Source organism: Actinia tenebrosa, unplaced genomic scaffold (assembly GCF_029948245.1).
Source record: "Actinia tenebrosa isolate PJP-AT-01 unplaced genomic scaffold, QUT_ActTen_1.0 PGA_scaffold10__47_contigs__length_13832649, whole genome shotgun sequence".
NCBI lineage: Eukaryota > Metazoa > Cnidaria > Anthozoa > Actiniaria > Actiniidae > Actinia > Actinia tenebrosa.
Window position 1 is genome coordinate 5,597,224 of NW_028292570.1, and position 21,481 is coordinate 5,618,704.

The 21,481-nt window shown below is 38.7% G+C and overlaps 3 protein-coding genes across 3 annotated transcripts; 2 read left to right on the forward strand and 1 right to left on the reverse strand.

Annotated features, from left to right (window-relative positions):
- Window positions 1–12,154, forward strand: LOC116303185 (uncharacterized). Its single transcript, XM_089026324.1, has 14 exons — window positions 1–66; window positions 677–748; window positions 831–902; window positions 1,564–1,635; window positions 1,979–2,050; window positions 2,420–2,491; window positions 3,310–3,372; window positions 5,171–5,239; window positions 6,485–6,556; window positions 7,164–7,235; window positions 7,666–7,847; window positions 8,834–8,974; window positions 9,293–10,813; window positions 11,586–12,154. Exons 3-14 carry the CDS (start codon window positions 883–885, stop codon window positions 11,786–11,788), a joined length of 2,559 nt encoding a protein of 852 aa, XP_088882450.1. The 5' UTR covers window positions 1–66; window positions 677–748; window positions 831–882; the 3' UTR covers window positions 11,789–12,154.
- Window positions 12,155–14,954: 2,800 nt separating this feature from the next.
- Window positions 14,955–15,966, reverse strand: LOC116303184 (uncharacterized). Its single transcript, XM_031712682.2, has one exon. The coding sequence runs from the start codon at window positions 15,792–15,794 to the stop codon at window positions 14,955–14,957; it is 840 nt and encodes a 279-aa protein (XP_031568542.2). The 5' UTR covers window positions 15,795–15,966.
- A 202-nt stretch (window positions 15,967–16,168) lies between these two features.
- On the forward strand, window positions 16,169–17,200 carry LOC116303183 (uncharacterized). Its single transcript, XM_031712680.2, has one exon. It carries the CDS (start codon window positions 16,169–16,171, stop codon window positions 17,198–17,200), a length of 1,032 nt encoding a protein of 343 aa, XP_031568540.2.
- The last annotated feature ends 4,281 nt before the right edge of the window (window positions 17,201–21,481 follow it).

Below are 21,481 nucleotides of genomic sequence, written 5' to 3' on the forward strand. Positions count from 1 at the left end.
TGGATTCAATGAAATAACTGATGTTGAAGAAGATGTCTTTGACGAGAACTACAATCTCGAAATATTGTTAGTCACTAATAAGAGTACTACTTGATAAATAGATAAATCGCTTGTAAAACAACTTTGCATTAATATTTTGAGTTTTTCAATAATCTAAATTTAATATTAATATTAAAGAGGTAAGCGGATTCCCACTCTAGTCTGGAACAAGGCCCGGGTAACCCAGAGTGGGACATGTTAGAGTTAGTTCCCCCTTGCCCGCGGGAGGTAGGCTGGTTCGGCAGCTCTGACCCTTGCCGTCATTATGTATGAAGTGGCGCAGAGGGACCACGCTTCCGTTTAAGAATTTCCCATTTTCCATACTTGTCAAACACAAAGCGCTCAGGCGAGGCACCAAGGTACTTTCAAAGGAGTATTCAAATTTGAAATTTGCAACCTCAACTGAATGCTTTGTGTTTGACCAGTGAACCGATGTATGGAATATGGTGAATAGTCTGTTGACATATTTAAATGAAAACAGATTTTATAGAGAAGAAAGAAAGAACGAACGAACGAACGAACGAACGAACGAACGAACGAACGAAAGAAAGAAAGAAAGAAAGAAAGAAAGAAAGAAAGAGAGAAAGAAAGAGAGAAAGAAAGGAGCCTAGAAACCTTTTTTTTTTTTCCATCGTAGGCTATTGAACAACAACAACATAACGCAATTGAGAGGAAGATTTTTAAAGAACAATAAGATACTTCATCAAATGTAAGTAGGGTAGGGCAGGGTAGGGCAGGGCAGGGAATGTTGATGATGTTGGTGATGATTTTTTTTTTCGTTTTAACCATAGCCGTCTTCAACATAATAGGATAACATCAGTAGAAGCTGGAACATTTAGTCATATGTTGTATTTAAACACCATGTAAGTTTATGTTCTTTGTGAATAAACGTTTATTGTTCCTTTAGTCTTTGAGTTAGCATTTTACCCCGAATTTATTCTATTTAAATGGTCGTTAACCAATCGCAACAGGTGAAAAAATCTAAGGGATTTCACAGTTTTCACGGATGTATGGTGTGAACTCTACTTTAAATGTATTAAAAATTTAAAAAAAAAAAAAATTTTTTTTAATCTACAAAGCTTTTCGCTGTCGTATCACAGCGTGGGACAATCACAACAGAGCTAGGCTCCAAATTAAGCGAAAGCCCAGAGATCGAATTAGAATTTAGAAGTTGATTTTTGAGGAGGGAGGAAAACCGGAGAACCCGGAGAAAAACCCTCGAAGCACAGGAGAGAACCAAAAAACAACTCTACTCACATACGACATCGAGATCGGCAGGACTCGAACTCGGGCCGCATTGGTGAGATGCGGCACATTAGCAGCGCACACCAACAGTGCTTCCCATTATTAGATAAACACTAAGAGAGCAAAACTAAATTCATGCATTTTTGGAATATCTCGACCGCATCCCTTCATCTGTCTTTATCAGTCAATTAATTGTTAAATGACAAATCTAATAAATTCACTTTCTTTAACGTGTCAATGAAATATGTTATATGTTATATGTTATATGTTATGTTATAGAAGTCTTAACGACAACAAGATTTTGCACTTGGCTAGGGGTACCTTTAACAACCTTGAGGGCCTAACAGCCGTGTAAGTACAGTAACTCTCCTCTTAAATAGTACACCGTCGCCAACCTTTTTTGAAAGATGTAGACCTAATAAACTCCTTGCATGTGACGTCAAAGCCGCTCAAATCCTTCAAATCCAAGACGGCAGCCCATCTAACAGCAGGGTTCCCGCTTACAATATTATTCTTCCGCTGACCAGTATACTAACAGTATTAATACCAGTATTTAACCAGATGCGTCTTGAACTTGGAACTTGTCTCGTAAATATCTTGTATTTAAAACGAGAAATCATATAAATTACACGCATTTCTGGGGTTTATTACTTCCATTCTTGGTATTTAACTACAATTACATGCTTTTTTCCAGGGAGCTTCAAAATAATAGGTTGAAATATTTGGAAGATTCCACTTTCATTGGGACAAATGTTCTATCAATTGTGTAAGGAAAATTTTTTTGCAAGATAAGTATAACTCATTTGGATATACATAGAAAATTTGAAATAACAAAAGTAATGCCATTTTTAACTCAGATTTTTATTAGATCAAACCGAGCATGAGCAAGTTGAAAAAAAAGGGGGCGATCGACATTAGAATCATAAGAATAAATAGTTTAAAAGATACAGAAACTAAAAAAACTCAGACAAAATCCGAGGTCCAGATGGAGTTGTCATAGAACTCAGATATTTTTCCTGTTTTTTTTTTTGTTTTTTTTACTTCTTCTTCTTTTTCGTTTCCTTGTTCCCTTCCCTTAAGTAATGCTAATCAGCTATTCGTTCTGTTTTTGATATATCTCAATTTATCTCCATAGTTTTCTACATAGTAATCAGTTGACAAATCTTACAGATGGAGTAACGTTTGGTATTAGCAATATCTACCTCTTGTAAGTTATAAACTGCTATGGGCAATCATAGTTAATAGAGGGGACTGGTTTTGAAACCCGGCAAACTTCAAAGGACTGGCCTATTGATTCGCGTTTGAGGTTGAACCGTACCATCACGTGATACTGACCTTGCACAATGAACCAAAGCAAGTATGGCTGAAAATACTCATTCCCTTATTATTTTCATGGCTGAACATTTCGAAAGTGAAAACTGTGAATCCATGACAACAAACTATGCGGATAAATAGGGAGCACATTGTGTCCGCGAAAACGCCCGAGCCAACCAAAACACACGAGCACAACAAAACACACGAGCCCACCAAAACACACGAGCACAACAAAACACCTGAGCCCACCAAAACACACGAGCACAACAAAACATCTGAGCCCACCAAAACACTCGAGCCCACCAAAACACTCGAGCCCACCAAAACAAGCGAGCCCACCAAAACAAACGAGCCCACCAAAATACCCAAGCCCACTAAAACACCCAAGCCAACCAAAACACCCTAGCCCACCAAAATACCCAAGCCCACTAAAAAAAAAAAAGCTCACCAAAACCCCCGAGCCAACCAAAACACCCTAGCCCACCAAAATACCCAAGCCCACTAAAACACCCAAGCCAACCAAAACACCCTAGCCCACCAAAATACCCAAGCCCACTAAAACAAACAAGCTCACCAAAACCCCCGAGCACACGAAAACGAACGAATCCTTCAATATGCCCCGCCTCGACTAGACATTCTAAACATAGTCTAATATTATTGTATTCTTTTTGTTCTTCTTGTTTCTATTCTTTCCTTTTTCCGTATTTCAAGGACAACTAACAACAATCATCTCTCTAATTTAAATATCAGTAATATCAAACGTCTAGCATACGTGTAAGTTTAATTACAAAATTAGATAAAAGGATGTGTTAGTCTGCTACATATTTTTTAGTCTTTCTTTCCAATTTTTACTCACAAAACTGACCCAATTGCAACAATTGTTTGAAGGTAATTAGCCATTCCGAGGTTAAGGAAAAAACTGGGTCAAGTTGACATTGCAGTTCATTGTGGGACTGTTTTAGGGAATTTCTAAATGGTGTAAGTCCCACACAATAAACTGCAATGCTATTTTCACCATCAATATATATAGCCAAGAATAGAGCCCGCGTGGAATGTTATCATACTCCCATAGGTGCGAAACGAAGGAGGGAGACACCCCACAACACCAAGGGCTTATGGTTTCGTATTTAAGCAGAAATATTGCATTTCGGATCATTTCCAACTTACGACGTTCTAGTGCGGTGTAGGAGACAAATTTTGACCCACCCACCTCATCTTCGGCGACGTTTTTTCACATGCTCCTCTTACTCTGCCTCTTCATCGCCTCGGCAGAATATCTTTTCCAATAACTTAACCAGGCAGGGGCGATGATAGGCTATATTAACGGTGAAAATGATATACCTTTTTTACCCAGATTTTCCCCTTAACCTCGAAATGGCTAACAGGAGTGTATCTGTAGTATTCTGGGGGTCGAAGTAGCCTAGTGTCACCGGTAAACATCATTTTTCCTTAGCTCCTTTCTCAACAAGACAGCTTAGTTACCATGGGCAATTAAATGACATTTCAAAATGAGCGATCTTCCAACCCCCAACAAATGCCCTATTTCATCATGTCTTCACATAAAATAATATTTTGTTTACCACTCTTTACATTGTTTCGTGCTGATCAAGACAACAGTCGCAAAAGGGAAATAGGGCAATACAATGCCTCCAATCAGAGAATATAAAAGTACCGACCAATTTATTTGATTGACGGAAGTGTATTGCCCAATTTCCATGTCGCGACTGTCTCGATCAGCGCATAGCAATGAAAAGACTGGTAACGCAAAAAAGTCATGGTCTTGGGAGGGGAACAAAACAGCAACAGCACGAAGAAAACTGCAAAAATTGTACATTTAGAACTTAGAAAACCATGCAATAATAGCCAACAAATGTGCTTGAAAACCAGACATTAACTGAGCTATATCAATTTAGCTGCAGAGTAAAGTTGGTTCAAATCCTTAGTTCTTCTGTGTTATGCCCCCTTGTAAACAAGCCGTTACGTTGAATTGAAACGGGAAATTGAAATCCAGTAGTGTCCTTTGTTTCTGAACAAAATAAGCAATGAAAATTGTGATTTATTAGATTATATAGTTCTTGTAGGTAATAGACGTTTCCCGAATTCGCTTGAGTAAACACAAAACAATGGCTTCAAGTGGAGGTTCGACTTGATGTGTTCATACATTTCACATGATACGATATTTCACCGAGTCTAACCTTGACTTAGAGCAATTGTTTCAATGTCACTCAGGCGAATTTAAATTGGAAAATGTCTATTAGTATAAGATAAGGACGATGTGCTCTTACTCATAAGCCTGTTCTGAATTCGATAAACAGGATGCATTGTCGTCTAGCTTTGGTAAAAACCATACCATATAAGGTATGATGGACAAAAGATGTTTGAACCCAAGTTAGACCAGAATGCACCTTGTTCCCTATCCCAGGCCTAGCTTTGATCGACTCCATATAAGGCATTAGGAACAAAAGATGTTTGTACTGAAGCTAGACCGGAATGCATCATGTTCATTATTCAGAAAATGTCCATGTTCAGTATAAAGAATGTTAACGAATTTTGCTTACTTTATTTGTCTCAGGTTTCTTGAAAACAATAACTTATCTCGGATATACAACAATTCGTTCCAGTCCAAGGAACAAGAAATCATGTAAGTAACACCTGGTTGATTAAACGTCCACTTAATGCATTTGTCCTATAGCATACTATTCGGCTCAGTTAAGAGAAAATTAAGTAAAGAAATGAAATAGAGTAATAATATCGAAAATAATAGGAAACAGCTATAGTTTTTATATCAAGCTATTACAATTTTTTCTTTTTTTTTTTCTTTTTTTGTTTTTTTGCGATGTTGTTTTTGAGTACATCCGAGTGACCGTCGCTTATTAATGCTTCTTCTACTCCCGCTGTTTTTTTTGTCGTTTGTAATCAGAAACTCAAAGATGGGTTGAAGCGTGTCAACAGCCATATGCATTTCTTTTGTACCAAGCTTGCAGTATAGCTTATAACTACCGAGTTCTTAGAATATCGAAAACCACAGTAAAGAAAGTGTTTGATTGAAAGATTCAGTATCACATCACTGAAAATCAAGAAATTTAGCGACAAGTTTTGATATGTTAGAGAAGAGGCCATCTTGAAACCGGGCAAACTCATAATTCCAAATATGGTAGTAAAACTCCCAACATATCAAACTTTCCATATAGAAAAGTTGTCGTTCCGCTCGAGCTGTTTCTTTTACCATATATGGAATGTACTTATCATATTAGGAAATTGGAATATAATTTTCTTCACTAAATAGGCGAATTTCTTGCTCAAAACTGCTCAAATTTACAGTAAATCGAGTGAAAACATCACTAACTATCAGCCATCTTGGTTTTGGCCGAAAAAAGACTGGAAATTGTGTAGGGGAGGGGAGCGTGGTTTGTCACCACAGGAAGCCCGCGAATGACAACAATCGTTTGATATGTATGATTTGCATATCTAAATATTACGGAGCATGGCTATAGGCCCCTTACAATGCGTCCCTAGAGGAATTGTTCTGGGGGACAAAACAATGGATTTTATTTAATGAGTTTCTGTTGTAATCTATAGTTGCCAGTATGATTTCAAGTGCTCTTTTTTTATCATATTTGTATTAACATGATTTCATTAGTGCATTTCATTTTAGTAAGTTTTTTCATCTTTTCACGGTGTATAATTTACCTTTTCATCATTACTGTTTCATTAAGAAACACCGACGCAGCTCACACTAGTTTTTAGCTAGTTATATCTTCTTATGATTTCATTAGTACAGAATCTAAGATTATTATTATTATTACTATATTATTATTATTATTATTATTATCATTATTATTATTATTATTATTATCATCATAACTTGTTAAACAATTTGTTCCAGCTCTCTTTCAAACAACCCAATCACGACTATCGAGGAAGGTGCATTTTCGACATTGATTCATCTTAAAGTGGTGTAAGGACGATAGCCGTTTTATCTTAATTATCCATTGCAGTGATGGTTATTGAAGGTTCCCCCTTTGTTGGATAATTCTAACCCCTGCCATGAGAAAAATCCTTACTTTTTCTATTTCACATCCTTACCTCTTACTTTTGGGGTTTTCGGTTTCTGGAGGTTGTTTAAGCTTAAGGGTTCAATCTGTGAGTTAGCCATGGCCTGACTTAGATCAGCCCAGAGGTTGTTTCAGGGTTCAATCTGTGAGTTAGCCATGGCCTGAATTAGGTCAGCCTAGAGGTTGCTTCAGAGCTCGATCTGTGAGTTAGCCGTTCCCTAACTTTGTACATCCCAGAGATTGATGTTCAGAGTTCGATCAGTGAATTAGCAGTGCCCTGACTTAGATCAGCCCATGGGTTGTTTCAAGGTTTGATCTATAATTAGCTGTGCCCTGACATTGTTCACCCCAGAGCTTCAGGGTTTGATGAGTACGGATTACCATGCCCGGACTTAGATAATTCAATGCCTGACTTAGTTCCAGGATTTGATGAAATAGAAGGTTTAAATCAAATGGGATAACTCATCCAGTCAGTCTTTCTTTTGATTAAATTGTTTTGTTATTCTCCAGGATGTTGTTAAACACCTATTTAAAAACGCCACTTGTCATTTGGTCCCTTAACACAAATATATCTTTTATTGTGTAAGTTTTTAGCTTAACTATCCGGGGGTTTCCGTAATTGAAAAAGGGAATGGCAACTGGTGTAGAAATATTTTTAAAATTAAAAAACAAACCCCATCACGCGAAAGATCACACTAAAGTTATTACGTTTATCGAGCTTTAGAATGTTTGGGAAAATATTGACTCATTAGCAAGCTTCAAACAAATCGTAAAAAAAAAAAAAACAAGAGAGAATCCATGGTTTTTGAGAACGCAGCCGACTTTTAAAAGCTTGCAACTCATTAGGTATTTGGCCTTACTCATTTGTTCTATAACCTCAGAAAGGCTAATACACCTGCAATGAATATAGTCATGTGTTGATGGTATACGCAGTCAATCAGTATCTATAAACTCTATTCTCACACTCTCCGGATCTCTTCTGATTAAATCCATCTTTTATTTAACTATTCAGATCCCAAAAATCAAATGAAAAGGAAAACTACTTTACGTTTGAAATCGCAGGCGTCGAAATTGTAATGAATTCAATGGGTTATGTCTGCAAGCCACTGAATGGCGGAATAATTACATGCGAGCCGTGTTACATTGGGTTTTTCATTGCTGATTCTTCTCGACGATGTATTGAATGTCCACCAGGTACGAAAAAATGTTTTTCATCCAGGGACCGCGGAGCATAGTTTGAAGTGTGGGGTTAATCATCGGAGGGGGAAGGGGGGAGGGGGGCGGGGGTATAGGGGAATGACTTAATACCTTTGAAATTTATTTTTGAAATTAAGGTTCTTTGAAATGCGATTTCCAGTACGCAATTTTGATAGGTAAATGAAATGGGTTTGTGGTATTAAAGCCATGTCAAAGTTTTATGCAATTTATTTATGGCTAAAAACTTAGGGGCCAGCCACTTCGAAGCCTCCCGCATCCGCGGTGCCTTCAATCACATAATGTTATGTTGAACTGTTCTGTTTCAAATTAATGGAAACGTAGATAGGTAGGTTGACGGTAGGCTTTGCCCTAAAATTAAAAAAATGCCAATAAAGCAATCGAAAAATTAAAGTGAAAACAAAGTTTTCCTGTCCATAATATGGAATCCTTGTTGTGGACATTTTGAGATATTTAGGTGTTGTAACTAGATTGATAACAGTTTTACAGAGAGGGCACACATGCACAACACTACCACTTGTCACTACATTTAAAGAACTTGTGTTAGCTAAACATATTCCCTTCAAATAACTTTTATTTATTTGATCAGAACATCTATTTTCAACAGAGACAAGCAGAAAGAGACTATTGAGAGAAAATAAAAGGGAGAGAAGAGAGTGTCCCTGTCTATAGTGTCCCTGATAAGTGTACTACTAGAGGTACGCTAGAAGACTGACACATTAATAAAGCTTATACATGTATGTACACCTACTTGCAAGAACGTTGTCATACGAAAATAGAACATTAATGATTTAGTGGGATTGGAATTATATTTAAAAAAACAAAAGAAGATCACTGAAGCTGAACTTTTTCTTTTGTCTTTTAATGAATTCCTTTCTCACTAAATTACGAATGTTCTATTCTGGTATGACAACCTTCTTGCAAGTAGGTGTATGTATGCAAATAAATTATCACTTGAATTGTAGGTGGATTTTACCAAGACGAGCTAGCTTACACAGGTGTCAAAGTGTATGGTCTGGGCTGCAAGCAGTGTCCAAGTGGTACTTATGTCAAACCTGAAATGGTCCCAGGAAAATCCCAGTCAGACTGTAAATCGTGTGAACAAGGTTCTCTAATATTGCAATTAAAGAACTCACCTTTCTAGAAGCATTGCCATATGTGATGTTAAATGTACCAATCATTTTAGCAAAAGGTTTTGGTCACTTTATGCTTTATTGGTTAGCCCAATAGATTTATGGTTGGCAATTTAGGTAACAATTAATCAAAACATGACCAAAGCAAATTTCATAATCGCACGCACATTAATTAATATCAGATAGTCTTCAACGATAGTAATGTAACTCAATGCATTGTTCATGACAATTTAACCCAAAAATTAGGCAATAATTTTTACTTCCTAAGAACCAGAATATGTTGTTTAACAGGAACAAATCTCAAAGAATTTGCAAAGTTTCGTGCGTGTGGTTGCCTTGTGGATCACTATCGCCTGGACCGATTTGGACCTTGCTATGCATGTACGAAAGGTTATGTGTGTACCAATGAGGGCGTTAACCTAGCACCTGGATTCTACTGGGTTTGGCAAAATAATGACACTTTACAAAACTACCTTGCCTTTAAAGATGACTTGAACATTACTGGAGAAAATTACAAAACAAGAAAATTCAAAGGAAACGTTCCAGATGCTCACGCCTGCCCTTCTGCGCACACTTGTCTCGGAGGAAGCATGGCCTCGTGTGCCACAGGTTATACAGGACCTTTGTGTGCCGTTTGTAATAAGGGATACACTAACGTGATGGCACAATGTCGACCGTGTCCATCTCTTCCATGGATCATAGCTCAAGCAGTTTTATTTGTGATATTCGTCGTCACACTTTTGGGACTCAGTATCTGGAAAAAAAAGAAGGACACGAAAGACATGACAGATCCATCAAGGTCGATTTCAGATATTTTTCTGGCAAGGCTTAAGATCATCATCGGTTTCTATCAAGTTTCTTCAGGCACGTTTGAATCGTTCTCGTATGTCAACTGGCCAGCACCCATTCTTACCGTTATGAAATACGCCAAAGCTGTTCAGTTGAACGTTCTCCAAATAGTCCCCTTGAACTGCATCCATGACCAAATAAAAACAGATGCTTACACGTATTTCTTGACAAGTGTCGTCATAACAGTTGCTGTTGCAGTCACTGGCATCTTGCTGAACACTGTCATTACGTTCTACGCTAACAGGAAATCCTTTTCTAGTACAAGAGAAAAACAGAGAAAATTCGCTGAATATAAACAGAGGAGTAACCGATGTTTGATCCTGATCCTTTTCATTACTTTCCCATCGACGTGCACCAGTGTCTTCCAGATGTTGCCTGCTGCATGTCACAGGATCTGCTCGTATGATGACCAGAACTGTAAATCATACCTCAAAGCTGATTACTCAGTACAGTGTGACACAGAAAAACATCAAATCTATGGGACCCTGAGCACAGTGACATTACTGTATTGCACTGGCTTACCATTGGCTCTCTTCTTGGTTCTTAAACGTGCACAAGTGAAAATAAACAAAAACAGTGTCATCTTGAGCAGCCTTCGTTTTCTGTACGAAAACTACTCACCGAGTTGCTGGTTCTGGGAAATCTTAGAGCTGGTGCGAAAAATATCTTTCAGTGCGATACTGATAATGATGAACGCTGAGAGCCGAACGAGTTTGGGTTTAACTGCAATATTATCAGGTCTGTATTCTGTTTTCTTTGCACTCTACAAGCCGATCGAAGACATGTTTGAGCACTGGTTGCAATTGCTATCCTTGATGGCAAGTTCTGTTAACTTTACTGTGGGGATGTTGATGAAGATTCCTAAAGAGGACTCGGCGTCTGGGATCAAAAACGAGGCTGATGAACTCACGATCACAATTCTCCTCATTGGAACTAACGTTATCGTAGTTATATTAATCACAGGTAAAAATGAGAATAATTACAGTGCGACTACTCCAACCAAAGTCACCTCGACAAATTTTCTACAAATTAGCCAATCAAAAGTAGGAATCTGAACAATAGAATTGTTACAAATCGGACAAATATCCATGGGTTTACACGTCTTAGAAGACTGCCGGCACCTTTGTTGTCGAATATAAACGTGCTGTCGCATAGCAACATAGTGATAAGATCTAATAGTTTCAGCCTGATAATATCTTTGTCTGAAAGAAACAAACTGTAATCATAAAGACTGTGTTTTATACGGTCTCTAATTTACTTTCCTGTCGTATTTGAAGTTGTACATTACTATTTTTCTTTATCTTTGGTGACACAAATCACTAATTTGCGAAGAAAATATATTACAACTTCTTCTTCATCATTTAGTTTTACCAACCGGAACAACGGAAGAATATTTAAATTCAAAATTTACCGCTAATCTATTGTCTAAATACTCAAATTGGATAATTTGTGGAAAATTTGTCGAGGTGGCTTTGGTTGGAGTAGTCGCACTTTAAAATGTTGATTCTGGAAAAAAAAAGAAAACAAAATGGTGGTGTGCACTTCATTTTTTCAAAATTGTTGTCTCATGCGAATTTATGAACGCAGCCTAAGAAAAAGACTGCCTATTGTTTTGTCCCCAAGAACAATTCCTCCCAATGCAAGGAGTTTATATAAGTATTAATTCATATAACATTCCATTATATTCACTCTTAATTCTTTTTGATTTAATATTATCTTTTGAATTAATCAACAGTTCAATATCTGTCAAGTATCGTGGCTAAAATCACCGAGTTGAAGAAAGAACCTCGATGTGACGTATCGTGCTGTCTTGATGTTCTGCAACTGGTCAGCGAAGCACACGGAGAAGCATCGGCCATTTATACTGAACCCGCAAATGTCATGCAAAGAGTAAACAATGACGGTGGCAATCAAGGACTTTCGGATTCTCCAGAGTAGCTTCCAGGAGGTTTTAGACCAAGAGGATGAGCCTGAGGAAATTAATGTTGCGAAATCTGGACAGTGACATATCAAGGCATGACATTTATTTTTATTTTCATATTCATACTTACTCGTAATTGCAGGAACGTCGTCATATTAACAAAATAACAAATAGTGATTAAGGGGGTCTTTAGTGCCTATTTACAAACTGCGGTTCAGTGCTATATGGAAAAGATTAAAATATCCGAGACGTTTTTCTTATGTTTTAAGTGCTCATAAATATAACCAATTTGTGAAATGGATCGTTCTCGACTGATATGTGTGATAACTTTATCATGGCTACGTATTTATGACGTCGCATTCCAATTAAAATTTAAAAAATGAGCGTGCATTTGGTCGGTTTGACTCAGGAACGAAGTCATGCATTTGTTTACTCTACTTTAAGCAATTGGAAAGTTATTTCAATTTAAAATTTTCAACATGACTTGGTAACCAGTAGGTAAATGCGAGTTTTAATACGTGTTAGATAGGTTAATTTAGTTTTCATAACACTAATATTTTTAAGAGGCAATGTCTGTAAAAATCAAACATCTAGCGCCCAAGTTAAAAAAATCGATTTTTTTCATATTTGCTCCAAAGATGTAGAATACCATCCCAATAAACGTACTGATGTTCATTTTGAATAATTTCACTTTTATTTTGAGAAAATCGTGAAAATCGATTTTGGCCGTCGGTGCCCTCATTTCAGCCTAAATCCGAGGTGAAAATGGTAGGTCTGAGAAAGGCGCTCGCGTTTAAAAATGAAGCAAACTAGAGAAGATCTGTTTTTGGAATATGGTAAAGGAAAGATTAATGATTATTTTAAGCTAAAAAATGAATGGGGAAACGCGTTCTAATAAGCGAACAGGAACGTTTTGTAAACTACATTTTTCGGGTTCTCAAATATTCAAATTTCACCCTTAGTTTGCAAAGCGCATTTTCATGTTTACCGGGTGTTCGGATTTATCTGAAATTCCAGCCATATTGCCTTCGAATGTTCAGCAAAATCATATGTAAAATTCATCAGCTTGGGTTATTCAATGAGCGCTTTATACGAAACTCTCGAATTCAGAGAAATTTGCGTTGTTTGAGCTCGGCATCCGACGAAACCTTTTCGAGGCAGATATAAATATATCCTTAATATATTTTCTTGCTGTTCAGTTCTGACATTTGTTTTGATATCATTATTTGTCGATTAAATATTGAGCAATAAATTGTATTTTTTTGCTCTTTTTCGACATTACTTTAAAATGCTGTTACTTATTATAAATTACAATTTGAGACAAGCATGTAAACATACGCGTCGGCACGATCTATATGACACTTATAAACAAGCCCATATAACTTCAGAGTTCTAAAAAGAGTTACATTTATGTCCAGATTTAGGACATTTAGACTAAAAAACACCGGGAGATCCTACCTAAAAGATAAATTGCTTGATTATTGTTCATACCTAGTACTGAATTTCGGCTTCTTTAGTTTTTGCTCGCCGTATAATACTTACACAGTAATGCGTAATTTACCTTTAATCCAACTGGCATTTCAGCAGAGGCCGGGTGACTTCATTTTACATACAGTTCCTTGCTGAGGATTAGAAAATTGTCTAATTTTGCAAAGTATTTTCTTTAGATTCATAAATTTCATTTCGAGGAAGCCCAAGATCAATTTTAACAGCTCTTCATTTTACTTATGGACATCAGCTCCAGACTTCATCGTAAAAATACTAGCTGGTTCAGTTCTGAAATGTAGTAATGGCGTAAATGGAATATCTATTCTCTTGAAAATTCCTGCTGTCATAATCGGTTTTATAAATGAAAATCCAAATAATAAGAAAGCAGTGAAAAGAAAATTAATGTTCTTACTAGTCAAGCGGGTGTTGGTAATCATTGCAAGGGCCGTAGCGAGCCTTTAGTCTCTTTAGTCAAACTTTTGGATCGCCACTACTCCGCCCTCCCCCCCTCCTCGCTACGGCCCTTGCTATGATTACCAACATAGCATTACTGTGTAAGTATTATACGACGAGCAAAAACTAAAGAAGCCGAAATTCAGTACTAGGTATGAACAATAATCAAGCAATTTATCTTTTAGGTAGGATCTCCCGGTGTTTTTTAGTCTAAATGTCCTAAATCTGGACATAAATGTAACTCTTTTTAGAACTCTGAAGTTATATGGGCTTGTTTATAAGTGCCATATAGATCGTGCCGACGCGTGTGTTTACATGCTTGTTTCAAATTGTAATTTTTAATAAGTAACAGCATTTTAAAGTAATGTCGAAAAAGAGCAAAAAAATACAATTTATTGCTCAATATTTAATCGACAAATAATAATATCAAAACAAATGTCAGAACTGAACAGCAAGAAAATATATTAAGGATATATTTATATCTGCCTCGAAAAGGTTTCGTCGGATGCCGAGCTCAAACAACGCAAATTTCTCTGAATTCGAGAGTTTCGTATAAAGCGCTCATTGAATAACCCAAGCTGATGAATTTTACATATGATTTTGCTGAACATTCGAAGGCAATATGGCTGGAATTTCAGATAAATCCGAACACCCGGTAAACATGAAAATGCGCTTTGCAAACTAAGGGTGAAATTTGAATATTTGAGAACCCGAAAAATGTAGTTTACAAAACGTTCCTGTTCGCTTATTAGAACGCGTTTCCCCATTCATTTTTTAGCTTAAAATAATCATTAATCTTTCCTTTACCATATTCCAAAAACAGATCTTCTCTAGTTTGCTTCATTTTTAAACGCGAGCGCCTTTCTCAGACCTACCATTTTCACCTCGGATTTAGGCTGAAATGAGGGCACCGACGGCCAAAATCGATTTTCACGATTTTCTCAAAATAAAAGTGAAATTATTCAAAATGAACATCAGTACGTTTATTGGGATGGTATTCTACATCTTTGGAGCAAATATGAAAAAAATCGATTTTTTTAACTTGGGCGCTAGATGTTTGATTTTTACAGACATAGCCTCTTAAAGTGTAGGAGAAGTAGCCCTATCGTTTTCATCGGTCGACATATACTTACTACCAAACCATTCACGCAGTAATTCATGGGGTTTATCTCCAGAGCAGTATTCTAAGCCATCTATAGTAACGTTTATTGCGTTGTTCTTGAAGAGTTTGTCATATTTTTTTTATAAGTCAGCATATGTAAAGCGTAACCACAAAGGGGCAGGAACTGGAAGCATTTCTTGCATGAACTGAAGAGCTTGCTCACTAAACAGGTCTGACTCGGTTACAAGAGAATGGTTGGATAAATGTTTAACAAAAGCGTTAAGAGGAACTACACGATGCATGCTTTCAAGAAATGCCAATGAAAAGTTACTTGGCAATAATAACTCCTTTAGTTTTTCAAATGTTTGTGTTGTAAAGTGTTCAGACTTTAAGCAAATGTCTACATCTTGCGTCCACGGGATTATAGTTTTCGATCGAATGGCTCCCAGTAATGTACCAAAGCACACACGATACCCGGTCCCTATTTGATTCAATGCATCGACGGTATGCATCAAGATCTGATTTAACGCGGTCTTACAACAATACGGCAACAGAATGTTGTCTACTTTATTCTGCTCTTCTGGGATGTCAGGACAAGAAGAATTATTTGACGAGCATTTGGTCCAAGTAATCGAGTCTTGTCTCACAATTCGCAGAATATTGTGATTATGTCCTAGAAGGCCGTAATCCATATTCACTTGGCGTTTAGTCCCAGATGATTGTTTGTCTATCGATTGGCTTTTAGAAAAAATACATCTATGTGATACTGCAATTTTTAACGTTCCATTTGATCGTAGAAAGAAGTCCAATAGCATAGCTTCACCGTAGGATTGGTTCAGGCCTATGCGGTTGAACACGCTTTGTCTAATGACAAAAGGAAATTCCACCATGTTACAAATCCACAGCTGTAACGGTAGTGGGATTCCTGTGTTAGAGATGGGATCCCTGTGGGAATTGGGTGCCTTTGTGTAGTCCGCCATGTTTGTAGTTATCTAAGATTAAACACCCGTTTAGAGGCCCAAATAGTGTTTACTCGTTATACAGCTTAACGTAACATGGTGTCAGAAGATATTTAGTGGTGGCCTCCAAGATCTACTACAAATTTACAAGCGAAATTTCAAGCTTAAACAAGCCAAAGTGGTTTCTTTTACGAATCGCACGTGGCCAGCAAACGAAGACACGGCACAAAACTCCAACTCTTCTACGAGAACGACACAGATAAGAGGTCGAAAACAAGTAAGATTGTTCCTATTGACAGTGCTATACGATTTTAGCTGCATAATATTTTGTTTATATGTCGGAAAACGAAAGTCAACCGAGCAGTAGTAGTGCTACGCTACAATAACCAGTTATTATGTCTATGCCTACGAATATTCCCTTGCCATCCACACTAGAAGTATCAGGTAACCTTGCAACAAATTGGAAAAGATTCATTCGAGCCTGGCGAAACTATGAGATCGCTGCTAGATTAAAAGATCCAGCTAAGCCTGATGAAAACAAAGTACTTAGAACAGCTACTTTTTTAACTTGTCTTGACTCAGATGCATTGGATATTTATGAGGGATTCAAGTTTGAAGACGACTCGGATAAAAATGATATTGATCAAGTTATCGCCAAATTTGAAGAATATTGCATCGGTCAGCGAAATGAGACATTTGAACGATACAACTTCAACATGAGAACCCAACAAGAGGGAGAAACGGTCGATGCTTACGTTACCGCATTAAAAACACTGGCTAAGACTTGTAATTTTGGTCAGCTGCAGGACGACCTATTGAGAGACAGGATTGTTATTGGAATCCGCGATACTGCAACAAGGAAAAAGCTGCTCAATATGCCGAAGCTCACACTGAAAGAGTGTATCGATATATGTCGAACACATGAGTCTACCTCTAACCAGATGAAAACCAAGACACAACAGGAAGTGAGTGCAGTATCTTCGAGATTTCCCAAACCAGCCAAGCAACAGAACGCTGCTAAACAACGGAGATCCACACATGACGAGAGCAGCAAAGAAATTCAGTGTATGTTTTGTGGCAAGAAACATGCAAAAGATCGAGAGCAGTGTCCGGCATGGGGGAAAAAGTGTTCCTCATGTCACAAGCCAAACCATTTTGCAGCAGTCTGCAAATCCACAAGCAAGTCAAGAAGCATTACAAGACAAGTCAGTATGGTAGACCAGGATAGCTCTGACGATGATGTATTAACCCTTGAGGAAAAGGAATCAATTGATGTAGTAACGTATCGGTCTCACCCAAACCAAGTCTTTGTGACACTTGTAGTAAACAACACTGAAGTACGCTTTCAATTGGACAGCGGAGCAACAGTAAATGTCATGTCTGACCATATACTCAGCAAAATTATGTGGAAATGTCAACCAACTTGAAAGCTGTAATACAACACTGATAATGTACAACAGGTCCGAGGTAAAGCCGTTGGGAAAGAAGAAGCTGTGTGTCCTTAACCCAACCAACAACAACCAGTACACAGTGGAATTTGTGATTGTCAAAGGACAGTGTAAGTCTATTCTAGGATTGACCACGTGTGAAGAACTGGATTTGTTGACAGTGAATCGTCATAACATATCACTAGTCTCGTCAGACCCCGTAAACAGGCAAGGCTTGTCAACACAAGATATAACTAGCGCTTACGCAGATGTCTTTAAAGGCGAAGGAAAGTTAGAGGGCCCATTACACCTGGAGCTTGATGAGACAGTTCAACCTGTACAGCTGCCGCCAAGACGTGTGCCACTCGCAGTTAAAGATAAACTACAAGCAGAGTTAGAACGGTTATCCAACCTAGAAATAATCACGAAAGTAGAAGAGCCTACCGACTGGGTCAGTTCCCTAGTGGTGACAACCAAACGCAATGGCAATGTTCGTTTGTGCATAGACCCAAAGCCGCTGAACAGCGCTCTCAAAAGAAACCACTATCCACTGCCGACGATAGAAGATGTTCTGCCGACGCTGACAGGAGCACGTGTGTTCACAGTCCTAGATGCGAAAAATGGTTTCTGGCACATACCGTTAGACGATCCCAGCAGCTACCTTACAACGTTCAGCACACCATGGGGAAGATACCGCTGGCTTCGAATGCCATTCGGCATTACGTCCACGCCAGAAGAGTTCCAAAGGAGGATGGACATCGCACTAGAGGGCCTAGATGGGGCTAAAGCTATCGCCGACGACATTCTAGTCTTTGGCACTGGACCTACTCAGGAAGCCGCAGAAAAGAGCCATGATGAAAGACTCCAAGCAGTACTTGAAAGGTGCCGTCAAAAGGGTGTGAAGCTCAACAAAGAGAAGATGCAATTCAAACAACAAAGGGTGGCCTACATGGGCCATGTAATCTCGTCAAAAGGTCTACAAGCGGATCCCAACAAGATCGAAGCCATAGTCAGCATGCCCACACCTACAGATAAAGAGGGAGTGCAGAGACTCCTTGGGATGGCAAATTATGTTCAGCGATTTGCACCGGGACTAGCTGATGCGACCAAACCATTAAGAGACCTTCTAAAGAAAGAGAATGCCTTTGTATGGGATCAAAATCACGACAAAGCTCTAGACAAGGTCAAATCAATCCTGACAAAAGCTCCAGTTCTCAAGTATTTCAGTCAAGACAAGCAGTCAGTTCTGCAATGCGACGCATCCAAAGATGGACTAGGAGCATGTTTAATGCAAGACAGACATCCATTTGCTTACGCATCAAGAGCTCTAACGCCTACTGAAAAGAACTATGCTCAAATCGAGAAGGAGTTACTGTCAGTCGTCTTTGGAATGGAAAAATTTTCCGAATACTTATACGGTCGCCATGTTGTGGTTCAGACAGATCACAAACCAAGTCCATTGTGAAGAAAAGTCTCCTAAGCGCCCCAAAGAGACTGCAACGCATGCTATTACGCCTACAGAGATACAATCTAACAGTAGTCTACAAGAGAGGAGCAGAAATGTATATGGCCGACACACTCAGTCGCGCCTATCTGAATAACAGTAAGGTAACACAGGAACATGACGTTCAAGATGTCATGAACATTGACCGATCCAGAACAGAACAAGATGCAGAGGAAATTGATATGTTAAGCTACCTGCCCCTCAGGGATGCTACAATTCAAGAGATCCAGAAATATACAGAGTCAGACCCAGATCTACAAGCCCTGGCAACAATCATCAAAGATGGCTGGCCTGACCGTAAAGATAGGATAAAGCCACAGCTCCAGTGCTACTACAACTTTCGAGAGGAGTTGACCATCCAGAACGGAGTAATCTTCAAGGGAGAGCGTGTGGTCATACCTGCAGCACTGCGCAACACGATGATCAACAAACTTCATGCTAGTCACCTCGGAGTACAGGGCTCCCTGAGGAGAGCACGGGAGGCATTCTACTGGCCCCACATGAATGAGCAGGTCGCTGAGTTCATGTCTAAATGTGATGTATGCAACAGTTACAAGACTGAGCAAAGAAGAGAGCCACTCATAAGTCATGAATGTCCATCTAGAGCCTGGGAAAGTATAGTGGCCGACCTTTTTGTCTTCCACGGAAAGGACTACCTAGTAACTACAGATCGGTATTCCAACTTCTTCGAAGTGGACAGACTACACTCCAAGACAAGTTCAGAAGTTATTACGAAGCTGAAAGCACACATCGCAAGATATGGCATACCAAATAAGCTTATGTCAGACAATGGTCCAAATTTCACGAGTAAAGAATTCAAGCAATTCACTGATAGCTACAACATTGAGCACTTTACAAGCTCGCCAACATATGCTCAATCAAACGGCAAAGTGGAGAATAGTGTGAAAACTGTCAAGCAAATCATGCAGAAAGCACTAGATGCACATGCTGATCCTTACCTAGCGCTCCTCGATTTCCGGAATACACCAACCGAAGGATATGCGACCTCACCAGCACAACGAATGCTAAATCGACGAACCAGAACACTCCTACCCATGTCAAACAAATTACTTCGTCCGAAGATACCAACAGGGGTACAACAGTCACAGAATGCCAACCAAGCTAAACAAGCATTCTACTATGATAAGACTGCAAAAGAACTGCAACCTCTCAAGGAAGGTGATGTGGTAAGAGTAAAACCTAAAGAGTCAGACAAGAAGTTTGTCAAAGCCAAGGTTGAGAAGCAAGTGGATATCAGGTCTTATAAAGTCACGACAGAGGATGGAAGAGCTTTCCGACGAAACAGAAAAGACCTCCATAAAACAGCAGAGGATTACAACGACACTGTGCTCCCAGATCCACCAAAGATTCCTCAACGACAACCTCAGCCTGAATCGGTACCCAGCGGTACCGGTACAACAGCGGCCCCAGCAGCTCCAGACGAAACCAAGGAGGTAGCCCCGACGATTGCTACTTATGTTGCTGATGAACACATCAAGACAAGAAGTGGACGTACTGTTCGCCAGCCGGCGTATCTCAGTGACTTTGTTAAACATTGACTTTGAAAAACTTTAGTTCTTGTTTGTTTGTAACTTGAGTTAACACATTGTAAAAAAAAGGGGGATGTAACGGTAGTGGGATTCCTGTGTTAGAGATGGGATCCCTGTGGGAATTGGGTGCCTTTGTGTAGTCCGCCATGTTTGTAGTTATCTAAGATTAAACACCCGTTTAGAGGCCCAAATAGTGTTTACTCGTTATACAGCTTAACGTAACAACAGCCAAGGCCGAGTTTGCTCTCCAAATCTGTGATATTTACTGCTATTTGGACCAGAAGTTAACATTGTCCAATTTCTTGTCTCGAACCAACATGTTTTCAGTTTAGGGACATGATCTTGGCTTGGACCTCTTTTGAAAGCATGGCAAGTCGCTCCATCGTACTGACGAAAAGAGTCCAAAATTTCGATTAAATGATGAAACCTTTTATAAATGTCGATCCCAATGGCTCGATTCGACTCGACAAAAACATATTCTTTCTGATCCTTGCTTGGGTTATGGTGACCCAATTTTTCTGTAAATTGAATGATATGTAATTGTGCTTCGCCATTGTTTGTTCGTGTAAAAATCGACGGGGTTCTTAGATGAAAATACTGAACAATGATCATCCAGAAAATACCTAGCAATATCAATGACAATAAAACTATTCTAAACCTGTATATCTGACTTAGTGAAGACTTCCTAATGGCCAAAGATGCCATACTGACAACAAACAACAATAGGTCTTGTAATTTAGAAAGAAGAAGTCAGAATGAATTACCGGGGTGGGAAGGGGGGGTGGGGGGGGGGGGTGGGGTGGGTAAGGGATGAATATATACTAGACCAAACAATAATTAACGGCAACAATGATTGTCGCAAGACCAAAGAAATGCGGCTTATTCACCTATTTGGGCACTCTTAGTCCCAACGGGATTAATGAACGCTTTACGTTCAACTAACCTTTTCTTTTGTCTTTTGATTGTTTGTTTTTGTTTCCTTGCCTACCTTGCTCTCATTGGTTTCTTTTGTCTTATTCGATCATATATACACTCTTTTCTACCACTTCTTTCTCTTTTACTCCGACGAAGGACTAGCGTCCGAAACGTCAATAAGTTTTTTCATCTTTTCACGGTGTATAATTTACCTTTTCATCATTACTGTTTCAAACAAATCAATGCTACCTAGTCATGTTGAAAAGTGCAGGTTTACTTTCATTATAAACTCACACCAACTATCTCAATCAA